The sequence below is a fragment of the Typopeltis vanoorti genome, chromosome 16 (genome assembly GCF_054136105.1).
Source record: "Typopeltis vanoorti isolate ZY-2024b chromosome 16, IOZ_Tvanoo_1.0, whole genome shotgun sequence".
Classification (NCBI taxonomy): domain Eukaryota; kingdom Metazoa; phylum Arthropoda; class Arachnida; order Uropygi; family Thelyphonidae; genus Typopeltis; species Typopeltis vanoorti.
In genome coordinates this window covers 112484544-112511326 of record NC_143564.1, presented here as the reverse complement: position 1 = coordinate 112511326, position 26783 = coordinate 112484544, and the positions used below count along the sequence as shown (strand labels likewise).

Genomic DNA, 26783 nt, shown 5'->3' with positions numbered 1-26783 from the left:
TATTGATATTGATGCCATCTGTTTACACCTCTTTCTCAGGACTCCATATCTGCGGTCTCTAGTCTTTGGTGAAGTGTTTTACTTCTGACCCAGCTTTCAGATCCATAAGTTAAAACTGGTTTGAACACCGTCTTGTATACAGCTAATTTAGTGTTCCGACTAATTTCTCTCTTATTCCATATGAATTTATTCAATTGACTTCCTACCATACCAGCTTTGTTGATTCTGTTGTCTATTTCCATATTTAAATTACCATCTTCACTAAAAATCGTGCCTAAGTAGCTGAAATGTTTTACTTGTTCCACAGGTTCTCTGTTCACAATGCAGTTGACATTTTCAATGATTCAGCCTATTTTCATTGTCTTTGTATTGCTAACTTTCATACCATATCTATTACAACAGTTATTCAATTTAGTCAGGGAATCTTGCAGACTTGTAGCGGATTTAGAAGTATAACATCATCTGTATAAAGCAAAGAGCTGACATTAACATCTCCAATTTTGATATCATGTTTAATACCACTTTCCTTCATAATGTGATCCATATAGATAATGAATAACAGAGGGGATAATGTAGATCCTTGTCTCACACCAGATTTAATATTAAACCATCTTCCTGTACTTCCTTCAATTTTAACTGCTGACTTACAACTCAAATAAAGACTAAGTATTGTTTGATATAATGCCCCATTGACGCCATATAACTGTAGCGTATTAAATAGCTTCTCTCTTGGCACCTTGTCATATGCCTTTTCCAAATCTACAAAACTTAAATACAAATCTTTGTTATATTCCCATGCTTTCTCAACTATTTGTCGTAAAGTGAAGATCTGATCCTGACAGCCTCTATTTGCCCTGAATCCAGCTTGTTCTTCACCAAGCTTTTCTTCCACAATTTTTCTCAACCGTTTCTCAAGTATACTTGCATATATCTTACCAGGAACACTCAACAGGGATATACCTCTGTAATTCTCACATTCAGTTTTACTTCCCTTTTTTATATATAGGTACTATCAGAGCTCTAATCCAATCATCTGGAATTTGTCCCTCTGTCCAGGCATTCTGAACTATGCAGTGCAGCCACTGTAAGACTTTTATACCACCATACTTCAGCATTTCTGGTCGAATATCATCTACTCCTACTGCCTTTCCACATTTCAAGCCTTTGATGGCTTTTTCTACTTCATGTATGGATATGTATTCCTGACTGCATGCCTGGTCAGTGTTTTTTTATCACTGTGCTGTCATCACTACTTGTTTCATTCAATTAGACTTTTCTTATTCCTTGCCTCTTCTCTCCATGTGAATTTGTGCACATTTTTATATTGGAACATGGTGTTAGTAATAACCAGTCCATGTCCTGAGCAGAAATCCAACGGGTATTTGCCATTATTATTAGCTTTGCTCTTTTCTCCAAATTTTCCCAAAACATTTTTGTATGTCTGACAATCACTTCCTACTCTGCTATTTAGATCCCTAACAAGGACCAACTTTTCCTTTTTCATTGTGTCAGTAGCTTTCTCTAGAGCCTCATCATCTATTGAAGAGAAAAGCCAGAAATAGAGATATCTGGAAGAAGGAGTTCACCATAGTGAATTCCTTTCTCCAGACATCTCTATTTCCCTTAGAATGATGACAATTTATTACTATTCTACCTTAACACAAGAACAGTTTTTGTGTTATCATATGCGAGGTTTAATTTGAAGGAAATAAGGAATTGATTTCTTTATTATTATTTACTTTACTGTATACAACTGTTCAAAAACAGTAAATATGGATATACAGAAAATTCCAGTAACTCATAATTTGTTTTTTCATAATACTTATTATAATCACATCTTGGTTATGTTAAAAAAAAATATATTAGAAATTCCATGTTAGAAAATCAGCTTCATTCTACAAGTTTAATTTTGCTTTGTCAAGAAAGCTTTTTAAGCACAGAAAGAAGAGAATGATTTCTGCCCTTGTTTATTCAAGGGAAGAAAAATTTTAATGTTTTTCCTGAGAACAGAGTTTTTAGGGTATCTAATCCACCCACATTGGGTCCTCACCACATTCTCCTTACTCCTGTAGTCAACCATGAGTCACATCACGGTAGTTAGCCTCCTGAACAGAGATGACACATGATAATGATGAATCCATCCACAGGACACTGATGTATGACAAGTTTCACAACCTTCTGTGGATGGTATATAAAAATTAAAAAAAAAAAAAAATGCAACAATTTCTTTAATGTATTAAAAAGCACTATGACACAGGCACTTTAATTTCAAGTTTTGTAAAGAATTTACATTAAAATATTTGGAATTTACCTGTTGATGTGAATGCCATAATTCAAACATGCTTCGCAAAATACATATCTGTGCTTCTTCTGATGTAGAAAGGGTTTTAAAAACATAATGAAATCTAGAAATAGATAGTAATTATAAGCATAAGAGATAAAAAGAAAATGCATTTGAGCACTTTAGAGCATTTTTAAGTTATATTTTCCACTAAAGGTATTTCTTTCAAGTGTGTTGATTAAAAGCTGGCCTATTTTAATACTGTTCTAATTTCATACTATCCCATGAAACTGAACAGGGTATACCAGCCATTTTTGGAATCACCATTAGTGCAAAAAATATAAAATGAGTTGAGAAATAGAAGGGTAATATCAAATGGTTATTCATTTTTGGATATTTGTAAATGATGAGAAACTCCCATACTTTTGGGACTGAGAGGTAATCTTCTGATTTAAGTTAGAATTGAGTGATAAAGCCTCTCAACTTTTCTCAAACATTGTGAGTTCAATCTGCTGTTTACTCCTTATCTTTCACACACACACACACAACAAATGACTAGTTGGTACAAAACATGTTAAATCAGAGTCAAGGAACCTAATAAGCACTAAAAATAAATTTCATCTATATTTTCTCCGACTGGTAGAAAATTAGAAATCTTACTGATGGATTCTGAGATGCCAGAAATAAGGATTAATGTGCGTAATATTTTGTAATGGAGAACCAATTTCAATGTATATGTACAATGAAATGGAAGACCTGCCTAAATATCACAGCACACCATCATGGCAACAGTATTCTCCTCTGGTTGTGCCTTCTTTCACCAGAATAATGCACCATGCGACACTGCCCGTATTGTGCAAGAATGAGGAAGACTTCCAGGTATTGCCCTAGCCTCCAAATTCCCCAGACATCAACCCAAACATGCATCTATGGTTTGTGTTTGAACAGCACATCTGCTCTGCGGCAGCTCAACTGCGTCACTTACAAGAGTTAAAGGATTTTATGGTTACATGTTAGTACCAGATACCACAAGAAACCTTTAGAAATCTTGCAGTGTCAACACCTTGATGGATAAGAGCTGTTTTGGCGACATATGGAGGAACAACGTCATATTAGGCAGGTGGACATAATGTTTTGTCTCTTCAGTGTGTGTACATATGTATGTGATGTATGTGTGTGTGTGTATAAGGTGACCCACAAGTCAAAAAGGGGTTTAAACATTTAATACATTTTTTATTTATTAATTTTTTGTTATTATGAAAAAAACCACATCACATAAATGCCCTCCTTTTTTTGGCTTCACAAGGATGGGGTCCTTTATATGGCATGTTCCATGACAGCTCTTAATGTATGACTGCAGCACCCTAATTTGTGCATGTATGTTCTCCTTCACCTTTTTGATGGGTTGAGGCTTGTTCCCATACAAGTTTTCCTTCAGGTAACCCCACTGTTGGATCTGGGGAATGTGATGGCCAATAAATTGCATATCTTTGCAAAATTATTCACGAAATAAACCAACTAAACAAAAGTCATGGGAAGATTTTGGTAAGAACATAGAAAATAATTATCAGGAAGATGGCAAGATATTCTGGAGGCTGCTGAAAAAGCTCAGAAATGGAGGAAAGAGTGCTATAAAAGGAATCAGAGATGATAAAGGTGACACAAAAACTGGAGAAAAAGATATCCTTAATGTATGGAGTAATTACTTCGAAAAAATTGCTAAATGAAACAAGCAGTGACAGCACTGTAGTAAAAAAAAAAACACTCAACAGGCATGCAATCAGAAATACATATCAATACTAGAAGTAGAAAAAGCCATCAAAAGCAAAATGTAGAAAGGCAGCTGGAGTAGATGATATTCGACCAGAAATGCTGAAGTATAGTGGTATAAAAGTGTTACAGTTGCTGCACTGTGCATCAGAAGGCCTGGACAGAGGGACGAATTCCAGATGATTGGAGTAGAACTCTCATAGTAAGTATAAAAATAAGTATAAAAAAGGAAATAAAACTGAATGTGAGAATTACAGAGGTATTTCCCTACTGAGTGTTCCTGGCAAGATCTATGCAAGTATACTTGAGAAACAGCTGAGAATGATTGAAAGGGAAGCTTGGTGAAGAACAAGCTGGATTCAGGCCAAATAGAAGCTGTCAGGATCAGATTTTCACTTTACGACAAACAGTTGAGAAGTCATGGGAATATAACAAAGATCTGTATTTAAGTTTTGAGATCTGGAAAAGGCATATGACAAGATACAAGGTACTTGTATGATGTCAATGGGACATTATATCAAGCAATACTTAGTCTTTATTTGAGTAAGTCAACAGTTAGAATTGAAGGAAGTACAGGAAGATGGTTTAATGTTAAATCTGGTGTCAGTCAAGAATGTACATTATCCCCTCTGTTATTCATTATCTACATGGATCACCTTATGAAGGAAAGTGGTATTAAACCTGATATCAAAATTGGAGATGTTAATCTCCGTTCTTTACTTTATGCAGATGATGTTATACTTCTAAATAAATCCGCTACAAGTCTGCAAGATTCCCTGACTAAATTGATTAACTGTTGTAATAGATATGGTATGAAGGTCAGCAATAACAAGACGAAGACTTGTTATTGCTGACCTTCATACCATATCTATTACAACATATCTTCTTACCATATCTATTGATTATTGAGAAGAAAATTTCAATAGAAGCATTGAAAATATCAACTGCATGGTGAACGGATAACCTATAGAACAAGTAAAACATTTCAGCTACTTAGTTACGATTTTTAATGAAGAATGGTAAATTAAATATGGAAATAGATAACAGAATCAACAAAGCTGGTATGACTTGACCAAAGACTAGAGACCACAAATATGAGAGTCCTCCTGAGAAAGATTAGGGGCATAAACTTTTGGTTATGTTTTATATCCGTGTTGGCTGCGGCATTTATAAAATTTGTCTTCACTTTATTTTTACCTTAATTATTGTATATACTATACAGAGTTAATGCTTTTTCCTTTATGTTTCTTCTTCACTTACGCTGAATTTATGTTCCCACTTTTTCTGCCTTGCCTTAATCCTAAATATGACCAGCTATAATTTCAATTGCTGTCAGCATATGTCTGCGACTTATTCAGTCCCTTAAGCTCTTCAGCCTGACAAAATTTATTTGTTTTTTGACTGCGCTAGCCAGACTGAATTTCCGAGAGTGAGGGGATGAAATCTGGAATATTGGCAATGCAATGGCTCGCAACTATAACAGAAGTTTCTCTTAAGCTAGTCGTGGCAATATCCTATTAGCACACAGGTTCGTAATTTTTTTCGAGATAACGCTTTGGCAATAATCAGATCAGCGTGTTGTTTAACAAGTAGTTTATTTTAACACAAAAAATGTAAGCACATGCAAGACAAGTAATTTGTTATGGCTATCCTTCCTAGCTTGCCTAAATCCTGATTATCACACTTTATTATATAACATACACTATCATACATTGCAATCAATACATTCTACATAATATAGTATTAATCATAATTAAGACAAACACTTATTTCATACTTTCACACAGTTGTACATATCCGTAACACAAGAATATTAATATATTACAGCTACTCACGGATCTTCCTTTACAAACAGTCCATTATATTAAGCGAAAGTTCTGTTAGGATATCTCATACCGTTGTCTCGATTAGGATGCTTCTTGTTCTCACTTGAATGTTGCAGCAAATCATTTGTCTTTAATGGCATCTTGATGCGAGTAACAAGTGATATCTTTTCCTCTGTAGTCAACGACTACTTGTTTTTCCTACGAATAAATTGCTGGGGAGACCTGGACTTCACTTTCGAGACCCTTCCATCAGTTCCCGGCCACAGGTGCTGGTGGTCACAGAGAAACATGGGAACCCCTGGTGAACTAGTGAACATCGTCTCCTACTCACCAGGTCAGTTAAATATCCTTTCTGTGATTTTTGTCTTCTCCTCCTCAAATTTTGCACCTATCCTGAGGCATGCTGACGTCACTTTTGTGCCCTATTTTCTTGATGTTTTTTCAACTTTCATAAGTCTATGCGACTTTTTCCCTCAGGGTGAATCTTTTGTTCTCTACTGGTCTGGGTAACTTGTCTGCTGACTCATTTCAAAGAATAATCCTTCTCCTTTGCTTTGAATATATTAGTTTTACAAAAATAACATTAAATCATACATATTATACAATACAACTGATTTTTCATTTATATTTTACATCACTTTACATTATAATTTATGTAATATTCTGATTTGAGACCCCTATAATATGAGCTCAGTAAATTATGGAATAACTTATCGTGCAAGATTTTAAGCACGAACAGATGGCATCAATGGCAATATCATATTAAAAATGAGAATATTAGGAAAGAATTTGACATTGTTAGCATCCAGGAATGTCTTAGCAGAGCTAATCTCAGGTAGTATGGTCACTTAAACAGAATGGGAGAGGAAATATTAGCAAAACAAGTGTTCTCTGCCAGGTTGGCAGGAAAACGACCCATAGGAAGACCAAGATATTGGTGGATTGATACAGTAAAAAAGTGCCTTAGAAGATAGAAATATAAGAGCTGATAATGTTGGAGTTTTTACAGGTAATAGATTGATTTGGAGGAAAACTGTAGATAGGAAGTTAGTAATGATGTAAGGTTCATGTAGTGCCATCATATCCTGTGCACCCCCTTGAGAGTACATGTCAGGAATTTGATGATGTAAAGAACAGGTACTTTCCCAATTTGGCATAGGTTATTAAGAGCATGATCTGAGAGGCCTGCTTTGCCAAAATTGTTAAATTGAATGTGTCATTTGTGTTCTTTTTTATGGATAGGAATTGTATGTCCAGTTTCACCAATATAAGGTTAACTTACAGGTACAAAGGATATGATATACGCCAGGGAGGACCAATAAGGGGGATGAGGATCCTTAGACTAGTTGAATATGTTTTTTAATTTTATAGGTAGTTTAAAAATAGCATTAAGATTATAGTGGTGTAGAATTCTATTTATTTTATCTCAAACCATGGTTTTACTGTAATCTATATTATATGCATTTTTTATGAAGAATTTTTATTGATGGTATTTTTGCTATAGCCATTATTTATAAATATATTCCTAATAATTTGCAATAATTCTTTAACAGCTGGTTCATTAGAGCAAATTATCAACCAAACATGAAGATAATCATCTTGGTTGGAAAGCAGTTTCAAGTAGAATGAGGTGAGCACACTTCAAAATGGGCAATAAAACTTAGTACTATGGACCTACAGAAGGTTCTTCCTAGGAAGATATGGAAGTATTTTTTTGGTCATTAGGAACTAAAGTAAATGGAAAAAGTTGTCCTTGTTGGAGATCTAAACAGCAGAGTTGGAAATGAATCCCACCAAGTGTAGAAGAATGTTATTCGAAAATTTGGAGAAAAGGACAAAGCTAATAATAATGGTAAGTATTGGCTGATTTTCTGCTCAGGATATAGACTAGTCATTACTAATACTATTTTACAACATAAAGGTGTGCACAAGTTCATGAAGAGAAAAGAAATTAGAAAAGCCTCTTTGACTACATCCTTGTTGATAGATATTTTCATGCTGGTTCAAGATACAAGCATTTACAGATGATTTGAAATTGGAAGTGACCATTAAGCTAAAATAGATGTTACATAAAAATGGATATTACATTAGGGGAAAAAAAAAAAGTACTCAAGAAAGTTTAAAAATAATTAAAGCTGAACTTTAACAGGTAAACCGTAGACTTGACTACACAAGCATTACTGAAGAAAATTTAAAGCAGTTTAAAAACAAGAACCAAACCTTGGAGTTTCAGTGGAAACTCTGAAGAAGACATTGACTGATTCAGCTAGGGAGTATGTGGTGAAATTATCTGTAAGGATAGAAAAATAAGAACCCCATGGTGGAAAAAAGAAGTTAAAGAAGCAGTTCTGGAAAAGAAGAAAGCATGGTTAGAAAAAAAAACACTTGCTCAAAGACTGGGGACTGTTGAGAAAGATTAATTGAGTGAACAAATGGCATCAGTGGTAGTATCACATCAAAAATGAGGTTATTAAGAAAGAACATGCCATTGTCAGCATTCAGGAATGCATCAGTGGAGCCTATCTGAAGGTGGTATGTTTGCTTAAATAGAATGGGAGAGAGGAAAGATTAGCAAAACAAGCGTTCTTTGCCAGGCTGGAATGAAAATCACACGAGAGATTGCAAAACATACAGTGCTGGATAAGAGATAAAGACAAGGGACCTATGCCTCTATTTCTTGAATCCCCAGCTTTCATTCCATTCACCTCCAGAGGATAAATTATGAAAGAGAAGGCAAGCAGTTAATGCAGTGGGCCTGAAGATTAGACAGTGAATAAACTGCTGATTAGCAACAGCTTGCGTTTTGAAAGTGTGGATGAAGTGGTAGAATAAATAATGCCTTAGACACTTAGGAAAAATGGATTAAACAAGAATATAATTTCTTGGAAACTTTAACTTAATTTACAATTAAGTGAAAAAGTTTTCCACAGCTTTTTTGTAATTAGCAATTCCTTGGTTTGTTTTGACTTGCCAGGACACAATCCTGTTGCTTGCTACTCATTCTTAAGGAATCCAGGTCACCAGATCTGTATCCAGTTCTCTAGCCTTATAAAGATAGATAATAACCTCTCAGTTCCTGCTTGTCAGTGTTCTCTAATAATAATTAAATTAGATACAAAATTAATAATGGAAAACTCACGTACAAAGATTACTTAATAGTATAATTTTCGCCTGTGTGTCACAGGCATCTTCAGTACATTTTAAGCTCAAAATTAAACAATAACTGACAATTCCAAAAAAGTGCCACCTAAGTAGCTGGTGTAAGATAACTAAAAAGGCCAATAAATTTCCTAACAAAAAAGTGTACAATAAAAAGTTAGGAAAGATTAGCTGCTTTATAAAGTGCTATCTCTCATAAAGCGGATATATGTAAGCCATCGGATCTGTTTAAGTTAGGAGAATGAAGTAAAGTTTCGCATGTTTCTTTATAAAGGCGTTCCATGAGGAACCGACTTTTGTAAAGGACTCTGTCTTTCTCCAATGAACTCTATGTCTAGTGAAGATGGCATGTTCTGCAAGAACATGCCATAATTTAATTATTACGAAAGCTGACAAAGGGAAAGCTGTAGTGATTCAAGATAGGAAGGAATATGAGAGAAAAATGTCTCTATTACTTTGCGACTATTCAACATATAGGCCTCTTACATCGGATCCTACCGGGAGTCAATTGAAGAGACTTAATTCTCTTATAGATAATGTATCTACATGGAATGAAGATCAAAAGAAAAAACTTAAAACCTTCTTCGGTCTTCCACCTAGATTGTATGGTCTTCCGAAAGTTCATAAACCAGGCATTCTGTTGAGACCAGTCGTAGATTGTATAGGTTGCCCCACTTATAAAACCTCAAAATGTTTATCAAATTTACTTTCCTCTTCAACTAGAAGAACTGATACTTGTATAAAAAATACTTAAGATTTCAAAAATAAAATTTCAGATCTTCATTTGGACGTTTCTGATATCATGATCAGTTTAGATGTTGTTTCTTTATTTACAAATGTGCCTCTTTCTGAAAGCATTGAATTACTGCAACAGGAATTTCCTTCAGACATTGTAAAATTATTTGATTTTGTAATACATTCTGGTTATTTTTCCTTTAAAAATAAGTTGTATCAACAAATTGAAGGAACAGCAATGGGCAATTCTCTTTCTCCTGCTATCTCCAATTATTTTATGGAACATTTTGAACAACGTATCTTTGACAACATTTCTCCCAGACCTACTCATTGGTGTTGATGACATTTTTGCTGTATAGAATGGCTCTTCTGATGAACTTCAACAGTTTCTCACTAAGTTAAATGCACTTCATCCTAGGATCCAGTTTACCCGAGAAGTAGAATCAAATAAGCAATAAGCCTTTTTAGATCTTCTAATTCTTTGTCAACCAGATGGTAACCTACATTTCTCAGTCTATAGAAAGAAGACTCATACAGGCCATTATATCCATGCTGAATCTCATCACCATCCCAGTCAAAAGGCAGGAACTATTAAAACACTCGTTCATCGGGCCCACTCCTTTTGTTCTTCAGGCGATCTTTTACAGAAAGAACTGCAATATATAACTTCTTCCTTTCTATCTAATGGTTATAAGAATTGCTTCATTAAAAGAGCTTTGAGTAGTTTTAATATGTCTTCCTCTTCAAATACAGAAGAAATAACACACATTCTTATCCCTTATGTACAAGGCATTAGTGAACGTATAACAAAAGTTTTAAAACCACTGAATATTTTTGTTGCTTTCGACCGTTTAGAAAAATCGCCACATTTCTCACTTCTCCTAAAGACAAGCTTCCACATCTTAATTATTCAGGTGTCTACCAGATTCCGTGCGCTTGTGGATTATCTTATTTCGGACAAACAGGAAGATCTGCCTATATTCGACTAGAAGAACATCAATCTTATATTGAATACTTTAAACCTGAAAAGTCTGGACTTGCAGAACATGCCATCTTTACTAGACATAGAGTTCATTGGAGAAAGACAAGAGTCCTTCACAAAAGTTGGTTCCTCATGGAACACTTTATAAAGAAACATGTGAAACTTTACTTCATTCTTCTAACTTAAACAGATCCGACGGCTTACGTCTATCCTCTTTATGGAAGATAGTACTTTATAAATCAGCTAATCTTTCCTAACTTTTTATTGTATACTTTTTTTTTTTTTTTAAAGGAAATTATTGACCTTTTTAGTTATCTTACACCAGCTACTTAGGTGACAATTCCAAAAAGTGCCACCTAAGTAGCTAGTGTAAGATAACTAAAAAGGTCAATAAATTTCCTTTAAAAAAAAAAAAAAAAAAGTATACAATAAAAAGTTAGGAAAGATTAGCTGATTTATAAAGTACTATCTTCCATAAAGGGGATAGACGTAAGCCGTCGGATCTGTTTAAGTTAGGAGAATGAAGTAAAGTTTCACATGTTTCTTTATAAAGGTGTTTATTGTTTAATTTTGAGCTTAAAATGTACTGAGGATGCCTGTGACACACGGGCGAAAATTATACTAATAAATAATCCATGTACATGAGTTTTCTGTTATTAATTTTGTATCTATATGTCTACTCAAGGTATACCTCTTTTTTAAAACTTAATAATTAAATTAAAGTTGTCCAGAAATTATATTCTTTATCCAAGTGTAAGCAAACAAAGTTTGAGCACAGCGTTTCTTCATGATTAGGTGCTTGTATATTTTTAATATTTATAATTTAATTTATAGTCAAGTAAAAAAACCTTTCTACAACTAGCTCTAATCTAGAGTATTTCAATAATAAGGTGTGACAACTTTTCTCCACCTGTATATCGCATACATATGACTTCTGCATTACTTCCACCGGTATCTCTTCTGGCTCCTGCTGATGAGACTTCAATAAACATCAAAACCAGTCTGGGTAGTGGTCCCTGCCATAATGCGTAGCATTATACACACCTGAAAGGATGTGGGCTTTGCTTTGTGGGATACCAAAGCAATTAATGCGAAGTCACTAGCCTCTATATAAAAGTAGCCCAGTTGCGAAGAAGCTTCACACACAAATTTTGTTTGCTTACATTTGGATAGAAGATTAAACAAGAATATAATTTCTTGGCATTTTTAATTTATTACACAAACTATACATTATTTTCCTTGTATAATTTTTATGTACACACTTTTTTATATCACGAGAGTGCTTAAATCTATATGTTAAAAAACAAATGCAGATAACATATAAACATAAGTAACTTAAACTTGCTATTTTTAATCACTTTAGAGTGCTGAAAAAAAATTAAAAGCTGTAAATTACATCTTTATTGAGATAAACTATATCATTTACAATTGATAAGACAGGTGTGTGTGTGTGTATATATATATATATATCATGCCACTTAGCTCTTTTCCAAGTACTTTTAGGGTTACTTAATTTATACATAAAGTGGCAATCTTTGAAAATGAAAGATTGACATATTTTATTCAAATAACAATGCTACTATACTAAAAGCAGAATAGTAATAACATATTTAACATCAACAGCTTGTAATAAGTAGAAATTATTTCACACTGGGTTTTGTTGCTTTGACTTTACTGCAATATCCTTTAATTAGACCACTTCTATTACAGAGACAGAACTAAAAAAACACATCATGTTAAAAAAAGATAAAAAATTAAGCAACATAAACCAACAAAAAATAATTAAGCAGTTTGAAAATTTGTAATTTGGTTATGTGATATGCTTGATTAACTGATATTTCCATAATACTGGAACAGGAACAAGTCATTTTTGAATGTTATGTAAGAGTGGTTAGCAAGGGAGTAAAGAGCAGATTTTTCTAATGAGAAGCTGTAAGTGGAATTTGTTGCCCAAGTATTAGCATGTTAACATAGATATGCTGTGTCCAGAAATTAACAGATTATGAAATTCAGTATAAGAAGAATGCAAAACTGTAGTCTAAACATTATTTTCAATATAAGATTCACAACAAATATTATGAATATTATAATGAAAAGTCATAAATTCTATAAATTGGTATGTAAGGAAATCTTTTACAACAAAAATATTTGGAAAACTTACTTGGCAACAGCAGCAAATGCATGTGAAAAGGACTTGCTAGCAATATTAAGGAGAGTCTGAACAAATACATCAATTTTTAGAGGATTATGAGTTGGTTCCACTGTAAACAAAAATGGATTATTTTACATACACCCTACTGACCCAAGTTTCATATATAAAATATTACTTTAAAAAATCAAATGTATATATTCAAATCAAATACAGACTCTGCCAGTTTAAATTGTCATCATCAACAGAAGTCAATGAAAATTTCATAACTATATTCTAAATTCTTAGAATTATTCAGAAAAAAATTGATAATTAATGTGGAAATGAACCAATGCAGAAACAGTCTAAGGAAGTTTCACTATACAAGTCAGCTCTTATTTCATGTGAAAGAAAATTTCATTAATGCATTGGAATATTTTCAAATCTAGGCACCATCAACATAAGAAGTATTGGGGGAAAAGAGAGAGAGAGAAATACCACATAGAGATAACGGATGCTGCCAACACGAAAACAAAAACAGGAAGATATTTTTAATTAATGATTATAAATCATCATATTTGGACAACAGTGATCAAGGAAAAGCACTAGCTAAAAAAGTACTTAAACACAAAGATAAATTTCTTGAATTGCATGCAATTTCAAGAGTGATGTAAACAAACGTCAAAATGGGAAATGGATGATGACACTGATATGTACCTATGGTCCCCACAAGAAGGTTCTAACAAGGATGAAAGAGGCATGAGTAATTACAGAGCATAGCCATAAAGAAAAAGGAAATGCTTGTTGGAGATATAACAGGAAAGCAAGAAATTAATAGAAAATGAACAGCCGTATAAGAAATGTTTCAAGAAAATATGAGGAAAGAGCAAAACAAACAATAATAGTAACTATTGATACATTTCTCTCCAGGATATCGACTAGTCAATACCAGAACTGCATTCCAACATACAGATATGCCTAAACTCACATAGAAAGAACATGCAAGAAATAAAATCTTAATTGATTCTGTTGCTAGTGATGATCCAAGATCACATGAAGAAGGATCTGGATGCATAAAGTGATTTGCAATCACTTTTGAGCAAAATAAAAATGAATAATGACCTCCATAGCCCAGTTGGGAGTTCTCTGGTTTGAAAAAATGTGGATTAAAATCCCCTAGAACATGAAGAATATGAGTATTTTCAACTGAAGGTGAATGATATGGTCTCAAAAAAGGTGGCAAGGTTTATTCTCCTAGAATTTGGATATTTTACCAGCTTCCCCACCCCAACACAGAAGTGAAGGAGTTTAAGAATAAGAACCAAACCTAAGATCCACAATGACTAAATCTGAAGAAAACTGTGACTAAAACTGACAAGAAAGAATGTGATGATGATGTCTATAAGGATGGAAAATTCATAACTTGCCAGGCAGCTACTTAAATATATAAATACTATTCAAAAAAAGTTTGGAAACAAGAATCAGACCTTGATAGTTCATTTGTAAACTAAAAAGTATATTGAGTCATTCAGCCACAGAGGTATGTGAAAGGATTTGGGGTAGGAACAACACAATGGAAATAAATAAAGGACAATTTTATGAGAGTATAATCACAAATTTGACAAGTTGGTGCATGACAGATAAGGACACAAAGCACTCAGAAATAATGAAAGTAGTTTTACCTGAGTATTGGCTGGATAACAATGCCGTGGACTATGGTGAACAAGAATTGAAAGATCTGTGCGATTTGTTTTCTCTGTATTATTGGGAGGTCATTCAATCTTATAGGGATTTTAAGCACATGTCAGACGCCACGAAGAAACATCTGAAGTGTGTTGAAAGAATGCCAGTGAGAAATGCAGAGTTCGAGCAGAGGTTCAGCATTATGAACAATATTGTGACACCAACAAGAAATGCACTCAAGGTTGAAAATGTCTCATCTTTGCTGACAGCAAATAGATGTGGCCCACCAATTTCCCAGACTTGAAGCAGAGATGGACAAATCAAAGGAAACCTTGTGGAAACAATTGTAGATCTCCTGCAACTGTTAACTAAGGGTAAGCCCTGATATTTTTGTGCACATTCCTGGACACTTCACTAGTTATATTTCAAATTTAATTTACTGATATGAGTTTGTCTAACTTTATCTTTAAAATGTAAAAAGTATTATTTTACATTTTATAGCATATTCATTCAAATGTCAATAAGACAATAATTGTTCAATGTTTCTTCAGTCTAAATAAGTTAAATTAGAAATTTACTAAGGAATTTGAGTTATTTCATCATTATTGTATTTCCATTTTTTTTCTTTTCTGCATTTACATAATAAGATGAATAGGCCTACTGTTTTTTTCATCGCTCATATAACCTAATGTTATCTTAAATTTAATTATCTTTTAATATGGTATTATAATTTGTAATTTTGTATTTGTATTTAATGTTTCTGGTGGTATGGAAGAGAAGGCCTGATGGGTTTAACTCTACCAGAATAAATAAATAAATAAAATTTTAAAAAAATGTTGCGACAATCTATCAATAGCCTCACATTTATGATCCTTACTTTAAGGGCCTCAGAGCCTATTCATTTAGAATTTAACCACTGGATAAGGTGCTATGTAAACTGAAAGTAAAGATATTCTAGATGCCAAGTAATTACTTTGAAAGACTGCTAAATAAAACAAGCCATGTCAGCACGGCGGTAGGAAACACTCAACAAAAATGCAATCAGAAATACATATCCATACCTGAAGTGAAAGAGACATCAAAAACCTGAAATGTGGAAAGGCAGCTGGAGCAGATAATATTATTATTATTATCATCATCATCATCAACAGACCTCCATGGAGTCAAGAGACTGATCATTGGAGGTCCTACTCTCACATGCAAATCTTATCATAAGTTGACTTATATGCATTCCAATCACCCACCATTCTCCATGCAACCCCCCCCCCCCACTCTCTCTCTCTCTCTCACACACACACGTGTGCTATACAGCTTCCAGGGATGGCCTCTCATTCTCCATCTCCAGATATTCTAAAAAATCCCATCCATGCTAATGTGGTAATTACCCCTTACCAACTTATACGTCTCAATCATTTTTCCCCTCTTCCTTCTATCCACTAGGCTTTGAAATTTGCATTCTCTCAATCTGTCCTCATATTCCACATTTGAGAGACCAGAAACCAACTTAGACAATCATCTCTGGACCCTCTCCAACATATCACCATCCTTTTGAAAACCTGGTGACCAAATATGTGCATAGTAATCTTCATAGTGTCCATCTATAAAAAGGGAAATCAAACTGAATGTGAGAATTACAGAGGTTTCCCTGTTGAGTGTTCCTGGTAAGATTTATGCAAGTATACTTGAGAAAAAGCGAAGAACAATTGTGGAAGGGAAGCTTGGTGAAAAACAAACTGGATTTTCAAGCCAAATAGAGGTTGGGAGGATCAGATTTTCACTTTAAGATAAACACCTGAGAAATATTGTAATATAAGGATTTGTATTTAAATTTTGTTCATCTGGAAAAGGAATATGACAAGGTGCCAAGAGGATAGCTGTTCAAATCACCACAGTCATATTGTGTAAATGGGGCATTATATCGAGCAATACATAGTCTCTATTTGAGCTCAATGGATTAATGCTAAATGCTAATCAAAGATGGTTTAATGCTAAATCAGGTGTGCGACACAATTTTTAGTCAAAATGGTATATTAAATATGAAAATAGGCAACAGAATTAGTAAAGCTGGTATGGTTAGGAAGCCTGTTAAATAAATTTATAAGAGAGAAACTAGTCAAAACACCCAACTTGCTGTTTACAAGAGAGTATTCAAACCAATTTTATCTTATGGATTTGTGTCCTGGGTTAGAAATAAAACACTCAATCTAAGACTAGAGTTCACATATATGTGAGTGAATTTTAATGTGATATTACCACAGATGCCATCAATGGTAGTATCACATTAAAAATGATGATGATGATGATATTAGCAAAGAACTTTGCCATTGTTAGCAGAGCTAATCTCAGGTGAAATGGTTACTTAAACAGAATGGGAGATGAAAGATTAGCAAAACAAGTGTTCTTTGCCAGGTTAGCAGGAAAAAGATCCGGAAGAGAACCAAGATGTAGGTGGATTGATACAGTGGAAAGTGCCTTAGAAGACAGAAATATAAGATCTGATAAAACAGATTAATTTTGAAGAAAACTGTCAACTGGAAGTTAGTAATGATGTAACTTTTTCATACAGTACTATCATAATATCCTGTACAACCCCTGAGGGTAAATATAAGGAATTTGATTCTGATAATCAACTCTCGAATTTAATCCTGGAAAAGGTTTCTGGTAAATACAGAGTGATCATATTTAAAGTATCCTGTTTAAAGCTTTGTGGATGCCATCCAACTGCAAAACTTTGCAGGAATACATTGTACACCATGAGGAAGCAATATCTGAGAGAGTGCACATGATATGCAAATTTGCATATCATGTAACTTGGCAGGTGCCAGGAAGGTTTAAAAAATAGACACGAGATTTAACCTTTCATTCTGGTTGTTAATACCATCCACAGTGATAGCACTAACCATAATGTGCTTTGCTTGTGAAGCTGTACAACCTATACAACTGCAATGCTGTTGCTGCACTCAGCAAATTTCGTCGACTAGGTCTATTATCTCCAGGTACTCTGCGACAAATGATTATCTGTTCTGAAGAAATGGAATTGTTGGGAGTTAGACTTGGCAGGGGTTCCAAGCTACTCAAAAGTTTACAAGTGAACGAAGTTGCTATTACCATTGTGGAAGAGATCATGAATAACAGCATTTGTTCCTGCAGTGCACGTGCTGCGTTAAAACACATGGATGTGCCTTACACAGGAAGAGTTGCTTTACACTGATACAAGAGTTGTGTTCATAGGACTGAGAGTCAACTGACACTTGTTTTGACATTCCTTGCTTGAGTGGAATTAGATGCTGTGATGCTTGGGATGATTTTATGGGAGAGATGAGGCTCACTCTCACCTGAACAGAGATGTGATTACCCACAATTGCTTGGTATAGGCTACACAAAACATGCATGCAATCCAACAAGTTCCTTTGCATTCACCCAAATTTACTGTCTGGTGAAGGTTTACAGTTTCATTTATCACTGGACCATTCGTCTTTGAAAACATTCACCAGGGGGAGGTCCTGTGACCTGCTCAGTTACTGCTGAGAGATATCACTATATGATAAACAATCTTGTTGTGCCACAGCTACAGCAGAACCTATGAATGGATTCAGTCATTTTCAGATAGATGGGATCCCTAAAAATATTGGTCGATCCGTGTAGGAGGTTCTTCGAGAACATTTCACAAAAGCTAGAGTGATCAGATGTGCATTTCTCATTGCATGGCCCTCGTTCACCTGATCTGATCCTCTGTAATTTCTGGCGCTGGGGATTTCTCAAAGATAGGGTTTATTGGGATCATCTTGATAACTTGCCAGCACTGAATGTAGCATGTACGCAACATCTGGACCAGCTCTATTCTGCCATTGAACACTACCGTGCAAAGGATGCAGTTTGTGGCATACTGGTTAAGGCAGCACATTAAACAGTAGAGCTCATAAATGCATAATGGAAGTGAATATGAGGGTGGTCTGAAAAGTTCTCAGCCTCGACCATAGATGGCAACACTATCGGCAAGATTGTTTTTTCCTAAGTTGGTACATCTGTCATACGCATCCATGTGAAACTGAAAGTTACTCTATCAAGTAGTCTGTTTTATACAGCTGTCTGAAGCAAAAGTGTTGTCTGTATCCCTTGAAATGGATAAAATAGTATCATAAGGTTCTTTGTAAAAGAAGGTTTAATGCTAAAAGAAATCCATTTGAAGTTCATAAAAGCATACGGGCACTCTTCGTTTTCAACAATTAAGAAATGGGCTGCTGAGTTTAACCATGGCAGTACTAGCCTTGAAGACGATCCACATGAAGGACGTCCAAAATGTCTAACAACACCAGAAATCATTGATCAAGTGCACGATACGGTAATGGATGACCGGCGAGTCAAAGTGCATGAAATTGCTGAGACTATAGGCATTTCAAAAGAATGTGTGGGGTGTATTTATCGTGAAGAATTGCAAATGAAAAAGCTTTGCACAAGATGGTAGCTGCACTTGTCACAGCAGATCAAAAAACAAACATCCATGAAAATCTCTGAACAGTGATTGGAGCATTTTAACAAGAATAAAACTGATTTTGTGCATCGATTTATTACTATGGATGAGACTTGGATTCACCATTGCACACCACAATCCAAACAGCAGTCAAAACAGTTGACAGAAGCCGGTTGTTCAGTGCCAAAGACGACAAAGTCAGTTCCATCAGCAGGAAAGGTCATGGCATCAGTGTTTTAGGATGCTAAAGGCATTTTGTTTATTAATTATCTTGAAAAGGGTAAAACAATAATTGGGGAATATTATTCCGATCTTTAAAACCAGACTAGATGAAAAAATTCGTGAGAAAAGAACCAGTGTGCATAAGAAAAAAAAATCATCTTTAATGAGGACAATGCACCTGCCCACAAAGATGTTTTTGGGAATGGTACAATTAAGGGATCAGCATTATGAATTGTTGGAACATCCACCATATTCTCCAGATTTGGCTCCCTCTGACTTCTATCTCTTCCCAAAACTAAAACTCACTGGTCAGTGTTTTTCTTCGAATGAAGAAGTGATTGCAGCTGTAGTGTGGTATTTTGCAGATCTTACTGAGAACCACTACAAAGATGGGATAATGGCACTGGAGCATTGCAGGAATAAATGTATTAGTCTTAATGGAGATTATGTCATCATCATCATCATCAAATTCCTGACATTTACCCTCAAGGGAGTGTACAGGATATGAACTTACTACATGAAAAATTTAGATCATTACCAACTTCCTGTCTAAAATTTTCCTCCAAATCAATCTGTTACCTGTCAAAGCTTCAACACTGTCAGATCTTATATTTCTATCTTCTAAGCACTTTTTACCATATCAATCCACCAATATCTTGGTCTTCCTATGGGTCGTTTTCCTGCCAACCTGGCAGAGAACACTTGTTTTGCTAATCTTTCCTCTCCTATTCTGTTTAAGTGATCATACCACCTGAGATTAGCTCTGCTAACACATTTCTGGAAGATAATAATGTCAAGTTCTTTCCTAATATCTGCATTTTTAATATGATATTGCCATTGATGGTATCTGTTCACGCCCCTAATCTTTCTCAAGACTTTCATATCTGTGGTCTCTGGTCAAGTGTTTTATTTCTAACCTAGCTCTGAGATCCATAAGTTAAAATTGGTTTGAACACTGTTTTGCATACAGCTAATTTAGTGTTTTTACTAATTTCTTTCTTATTTCATATATATTTATTCAGTTGACTTTCTACCATACCAGCTTAGTTGATTCAGTTGTCCATTTCCATATTTAATTTACTATCTTCACTAAAAATCATACCTAAGTAGCTGAAATGTTTTACTTGTTCTATAGGTTCTCCATTCACAATGCAGTGCTTCTGCCTATTTTCATTGTCTTTGTCTTGTTATTGCTGATCTTCATACCAGATCTATTATAACAGTTCTTCAATTTAGTCAGGGAATCTTGCAGACTTGTAGCGGATTTATTTAGAAGTATAGCACATTAAAGATACCAAGAAATTTTATACTTCGTTTTAATCCTTTTCTCAAGTAAGCAAAACAAAGTTTTGTGCATGAAACATATTCACGTCTGAGCTACTTGTATATATAGAATCCGATGACTTCAATATCTCTTGCCTTACTATGTATCCCATAATGCATAGCACCCCCCTTTCGGGCATGTATAATGCAATGCATAATGGGAAGGGACTTGCATTATACACGCCTGAAAGGGGGTGTGCTTTCCATTATGGGATACATACTAAAGCAAGTGATATGAAGTCATCAGTCTCTATATTTCTTGGTATCTTTAACGTATCTTTTTTACCCAAGGTAAAAAACTTTCTACATCTTTCTCTCATCCAGAGATTTTTATTAAGAAGGTCAAGCACCTTTAATCTATTTGTATATGAGATATATATGACTTCTGCATTACTTCAACCTTGGTATCTCTCCAGGGTCTGGCTCCCACTGAAGAGATGTCAATAAAGGTCGAAACTGGTCTGGGTAGTGGCCCTTCCCATTATGAATTGCATTATACTGGCTGAAAGGGGATGTGCTTTGCAATATGGGATACATACTAAGGCAAGTGATATGAAGTCATCAGCCTCTATATACAAGTAGCTCAGACGTGAATATATTTCTATATATAGAATATGACTAAATTTAACACACGTGAACCACAGTAGTAGGTTTTTTATTACGTAAATATTTCATCCTAGTTATCTTAGGACATCATCAGTACAGTAGAACAATACTATGAATGACACAAAGCATAGGGTGCGTACATACATACAATGGAATCCAAATTGCATGCAGTGGCACGTTGCAGCCTGAACTTATATTAGATTAAATTAAATTAAAATTAAATTACAGTTAGGTTATTTTTACGCAGTTTTGTATGACAACTTCCCATACTTTAGGGATGGCAAGAACATCATTGCGGTTTAGATTTGGTCTGTGAAGTAGAGCTTCAGCACTTTCTTTATATAAGCGTTCATATTTATATGATGACCTGTGTAGGAGTTTTGTCTTTTCCCAGTGGATCTTGTGGTTTGGGTTTTCAACTCCATGTTGAACGAGGCCTGCTTTTTGCGGTTTGATGAGGCGGATATGGTCTTGATGTTCTGAAATGCGTTTAAAAACTGATTTGCCTGTCTGTCCATAATAAGAGAGTTTACAGGAGCATGGAACCTTGTATACACCAGGTAGTAGCATAGGTGAAAGTTTGTCTATGGACGAAGGTAACAGGTTGTGGATCTGGTTGATGTGTTTCTAGGTGGTAGTAAGATTGTATTTCTTCATAATTTTCGAGAGCTGTTCGGAGATGCCTTTGATATAAGGTATGGGAATCCTATGGGCTTGTTCTTGTCTAGGTTGATGTGTAGAGAAGTTGCTGATGATTTTTTGAGTTGTTTTGAGATTGTATCCATTTAGAGTGGCTGTGCTTTTGATTATTTCCAATTCTTGTTTTAGAGAATCCTCGGAGGAGTAAAATCTGTGTACTCTGGTTACCAATGATTTAATGATGCCAAATTTCTAAGAGGGATGGTGAGCAAAAGTATGGTGAATATAGCAACCTGAAAATGTCGGCTTGCGATAGACAGAGGTGGAGATGGAACTGTCTTCTTTTCTTTTTTTTTTTTTGGATGTGTAAATCCAGAAAAGGGATGCCCTGTGGGAATTCTTTTTCTAATGTAAATTTGATGAGTGGATGAAGAAGGTTGATTTTATCTAAAAACTGAAGTAGCTCTTGTTCAGAATGACTCCAGACTGCGAAGATATCATCAGCACGTCGAAGCCAGAGTTTTGGTTTGGGTTTAAACGCAATAATTTTTTCTTCAAGATGTTCTATAAACAAGCTTGCCAAGTTGGGTGACAAGGGGAACCCCATTGCTGTTCCCTCCTCTTGCTTATAGATTTTTCCATTCCATGTGAAGTAACCGGAAGTGTTGAAAAGTTCAACAATATCTGATGGAAATTTTTGATTTAACAGGTCTACAGTTTCTTTATGGGGGGTTATTGGTGAAGAGAGAGATGATGTCGAAGCTAATTAGCAAGTCAGTTTTCAGCTGTTGAAAGTCTTTTATTTTGGCATGAAATTCTGTGGAATTTTTTATTGAAGAGGTTGAATGGCCTATGTGGGGATGGAGAAGGTAGGATAAAAATTTTGATAACTTGTAAGTCTGGCTGCTAATTGAATCAATGATAAGCCTGAGTGGGAAGTTGTTCTTGTGAAGCTTGGGTAAACCGTATATTCTCAGAGGTCTAGCATGATATGTCTTGAGTTTTTTGAAAGTTTCTTCATCTAAAGACTTTGTTTCATCAAGTAACTTGTTCGGTTTCTTCAGCTGTCTTTTTGTGGGATCATAATCAAGTTTTGCATAAGTATTTCAGTCTCGGAATAATAGATTCATTTTTTGGTCATATGCAACAGTATCCAGAACCACTGTGGTATTTCCTTTGTCAGCTCTCGTGATGATTATGTTTTTATTATGTTTTAAGGAAGTAAGAGCCTTCAATTCTGAAGGTGGAATGTTTAGAACTGAAGGTTTGGGGGAATGGCAAACTTATGGCCCAAACCATTCCCCCTAAATGTCTCCCATATCTAGATTTCATACACAACATTGAAAGAAACATCAGCCACCTTCCCAGTATTGAAGTCAACAAACTTCGTTTTGAAATAGCAAAAATAATTTTCGATAAAAACCCAAACCACAAGATCCACTGGGAAAAGACAAAACTCCTACACAGATCTTCATATAAATATGAACGCTTATATATAGATAGTGCTGAAGCCCTACTTCGCCAACCAAATCTAAACCACAATGATGCTCTTGCCATCCCTAAAGTATTGGAAATTGTCATACAAAATTGTGTAAAAATAACTCAACTGTAATTTCATTCAATTTAATCTAATTTAAGTTCAGCCGCAACGTGCCACTGCACGCAATTTGGATTCCATTGTATGTATGCACCCCTATCCCTTGTGTCATTCCTAGTATTGTTCTACTGTACTGATGGTGTCCTAAGATACCTAGGACGAAATATTTATGTAATAAAAAACCTACTACTGTGTGTTAATTTTAGTCACGAATTCTCCACAGGTTTCTCTATAATCATATATAGAATATATCGTGAATATATATATAGATGAGGTAAAAAAAGGTTAAAAGCCCATTTAGAGGTATGACATTCTTTCATAATTGAATATATATCCAAACCTGCATGCCATTTTAACTCATCCATCTTCTGTAGAATGCTTTCATTTTAGTTAGCATTCAATATACTTCTAAAACATCTACAGTATTTTGGATTTTTATCTTCACAATTTACATGTGTCCTATTAATTTCTTATGTACTGCATAGTTCTTTAACATTTTGGGGTTTGGTTCATATTTAAATTCTTGTGAACAGATTATTTTGAATGATTTGTGCTTGCTCTAAACAATTACTGTCATTTCAGGTATTTGAAGCGAGGTAGGTGCAATGCAATGTTCTGAATATGATAACCTCGTTCATCTTAATGTTCCCATCTTGTTTGACAATTATAGTAATGTAGTACATTAAGGACACCAAACTACAGTAGCCTTAAAAATACTTTTTTCATTAAATCTTTAGGCTTTGTCCTGGACAATGGAGAAGGAGACTTAATGCAACACTTCTAACCTTTGTATACAAGACAACTAGCCATATGATCCTAGCCCGGCCATGCAGGATTGACCATCTTGCCAAAACAGGGATTATAGCAAAGCAGGCCAACAGGAATCTCTTTTCTAGATGTCCATCATGGGTTGTACTGCATGGCAAACATGGCTGCAGGGTGTTGGATTCCAATAAAGTAGAGTGAATACAGGATTAAAAGTAAAGAAATAGAGAAAGAATGAAAAGGACCAGCACCATTACTGGAAAGCTCCTCCCTCCATGAACAGGTGCTCTAAACAGAGAAGTGACTGCCAAGTAACTTAACTCCATAAAAGTTAGTTAATGATATAATATGAGAGTTATTTCTATCTGTACATTCCATATCTGTAAATTACATTTATTCTCTGGTTATCTGTTCAACAGCACGAAAAATGAGAGTTTGCAGGTTGGAAACCCAGCTACTTTCACGTACTTTATACAATGTGTTATCCACCAGGTGACACATTGAAAAGCTGATAAGTGCTTATAAAAGTTATTTGCATTTAAGATGGAATTCAAAGTCATTTCAACCAAATGGTACTATAATCACAAATAAGCTAGGGAGGTTCTGTTTAAATGTACTAGAAAAATGAAAATAATAAATAAAACTATATGATAAAACTTTTTGATAGCAATCCTAACCACTTTACTTTCATTAATTGTTTCAAACCACCACCCATCATTCTAAGGATTGATGATCCCAGCTATGATCTATGAGCCAGAGCATATTTTAAATCTCTCTCTTCTCATCGATATAGCATAGAAACATAATTACTCACATATAAGTTATCAGTTTTCCACTTAAAAAGTGGAAACTGATAACTTATATGGGGAAAGAGAGAGAGAAAGGTGAGTAGATTATGAAATCAATGGCAGTATATTTATGGAAGAAGGCAATTGCTTCCTGAGATTAATCAAGCATACATTTCACAACCCCCATCCCTTCCCCCACTTCCATCCCTTGCCCTCTGATGTTAGTTTGTTCACCATCCACAGAATGTTGTGGCCGTTTAACTCCCCCCTCCCCCATTACAAGTATAGCGGTGGCAACTGCAACATGAAGTCATCAAGACTATCCTGGGATATATCTGCACTGGATGAAAAGTAGATGCAGCATAATGTCCTACTGAGAAGTAGGTGGCAACTGACTGTTAGTAATGAGAGGGACTTGTTCAAAAGTAGTGCAAGAGTTCATAAGGATGCCAATTGTTCTGGTAGGTAGGCCCATCTCCTACGCAGTTCTTCAAGACGATGGAGAACATTCCATAATATAGAATCGTCACTAGTCTTTAAGCATGTCTCCTGAAAGAGGGACTTGATGTCACTGACATTTCTGTATATTCATTTTTGGTGGATTTACCTGACTTCCAGTGATACATGATGATGTTTTTATTGGTCTTGGTTTATTCCTTTTTTTAGGGAATTCTAGACAGCTGTTGTCCACCTCTTTCTCTCCAGGAAAAATATCTAGGATAAAGGATATTTTTATAGTTTCATTTCATTTTCCTTGTGCATGTGTGCATGTGGGAGTGAGTTTAGAGTTGAGGTGTCCATCCCATCTTTCAATGAGTCTGGAGGCATGTTCTTAAATTTTGAAGTCTATTATGTTGCATTATTTTTCCTGACTTGCAAATTTCTGCAAAGGGGGATCACTTCTGTTTTCAGAAGCAAAGCTTTAATCATTGTTTTTCTCTGATTCACTCTACTGAGACTGCAAGTAAATTATACTATTCAGACATGAACAGTATGATTTGATATTAGAAAGGTTTGTCACTTCCTAGATCAGTGGTCTCCAAACTTGTTTTTTGGTCACACACCCCAAGACAGAAAAAATAAATAGCGTGTACCCCCAATTGATTGAGCAAAACTCTATTGTAATAAGTATTATAAAGAGGAAATAGGCCTTGTATCATCATATAATAATTAAAAACGCTAGATATTTTTACACATTATTTTTATTAACAGCTTACAAACATATTTATTACAATATTTAATGTGAAAAATGGCCTTGCATTTCTTTCATAATTTCTTGAAATTCTGGTTTGATGGCTTCTGATGCTGCAATACATTGCTTCTTTAAATTATCTGCAATGATTTCTATACGCCTACCAATATGCAAATAAACCAATAGTTTATTTGCATATTCTTTTCCATGGATTATTTCTACCATTTTTGTGGCGGTTGGGAGTACAAGTGTTTCCCCAATGGTGTGAGGCTTTTGGTCTTTTGCAATTAAAAATGCAACCTCAAGAGATGCCTCCAAATATTTATCGTTAATTTTAGTAAATTTCTTTAAGTTGTTGGATCGAGAATCCAACAAATTCAAACATCGTTCAAAGAATTGTAAAATTGTGTTCATGTTCAGGATGTTTAGTTTTTAAATGTCTTACTAATAATGATGGTTTCATACTTCCATTACATAGCATTTCATGACACAATACACATGTAGGTTCATTGTTGACTATGCAACCAGGTTCACTGTTGACTATCATCGATGTAAATCCCCACTTCAAGTGGTCTTCTTGATAATTTCGAACTTTCTTGGGCAAGGTTTTGTTAAG

General features: G+C 34.9%; 1 protein-coding gene across 1 annotated transcript in view; it reads right to left on the bottom strand.

Annotated features, from left to right (window-relative positions):
* Positions 1–26783, bottom strand: part of Cbp80 (Nuclear cap-binding protein subunit 1) — a 462862-nt gene that overhangs the window by 107824 nt on the left and 328255 nt on the right. Inside the window, exons 18-19 of the mRNA XM_090406510.1 lie at positions 12915–13014; positions 2312–2405 (exon numbers count right to left, since the gene is read on the bottom strand). Coding sequence (XP_090262636.1) covers positions 2312–2405; positions 12915–13014 — 194 coding nt within the window. The remainder of the gene's footprint in view (positions 1–2311; positions 2406–12914; positions 13015–26783) is intronic.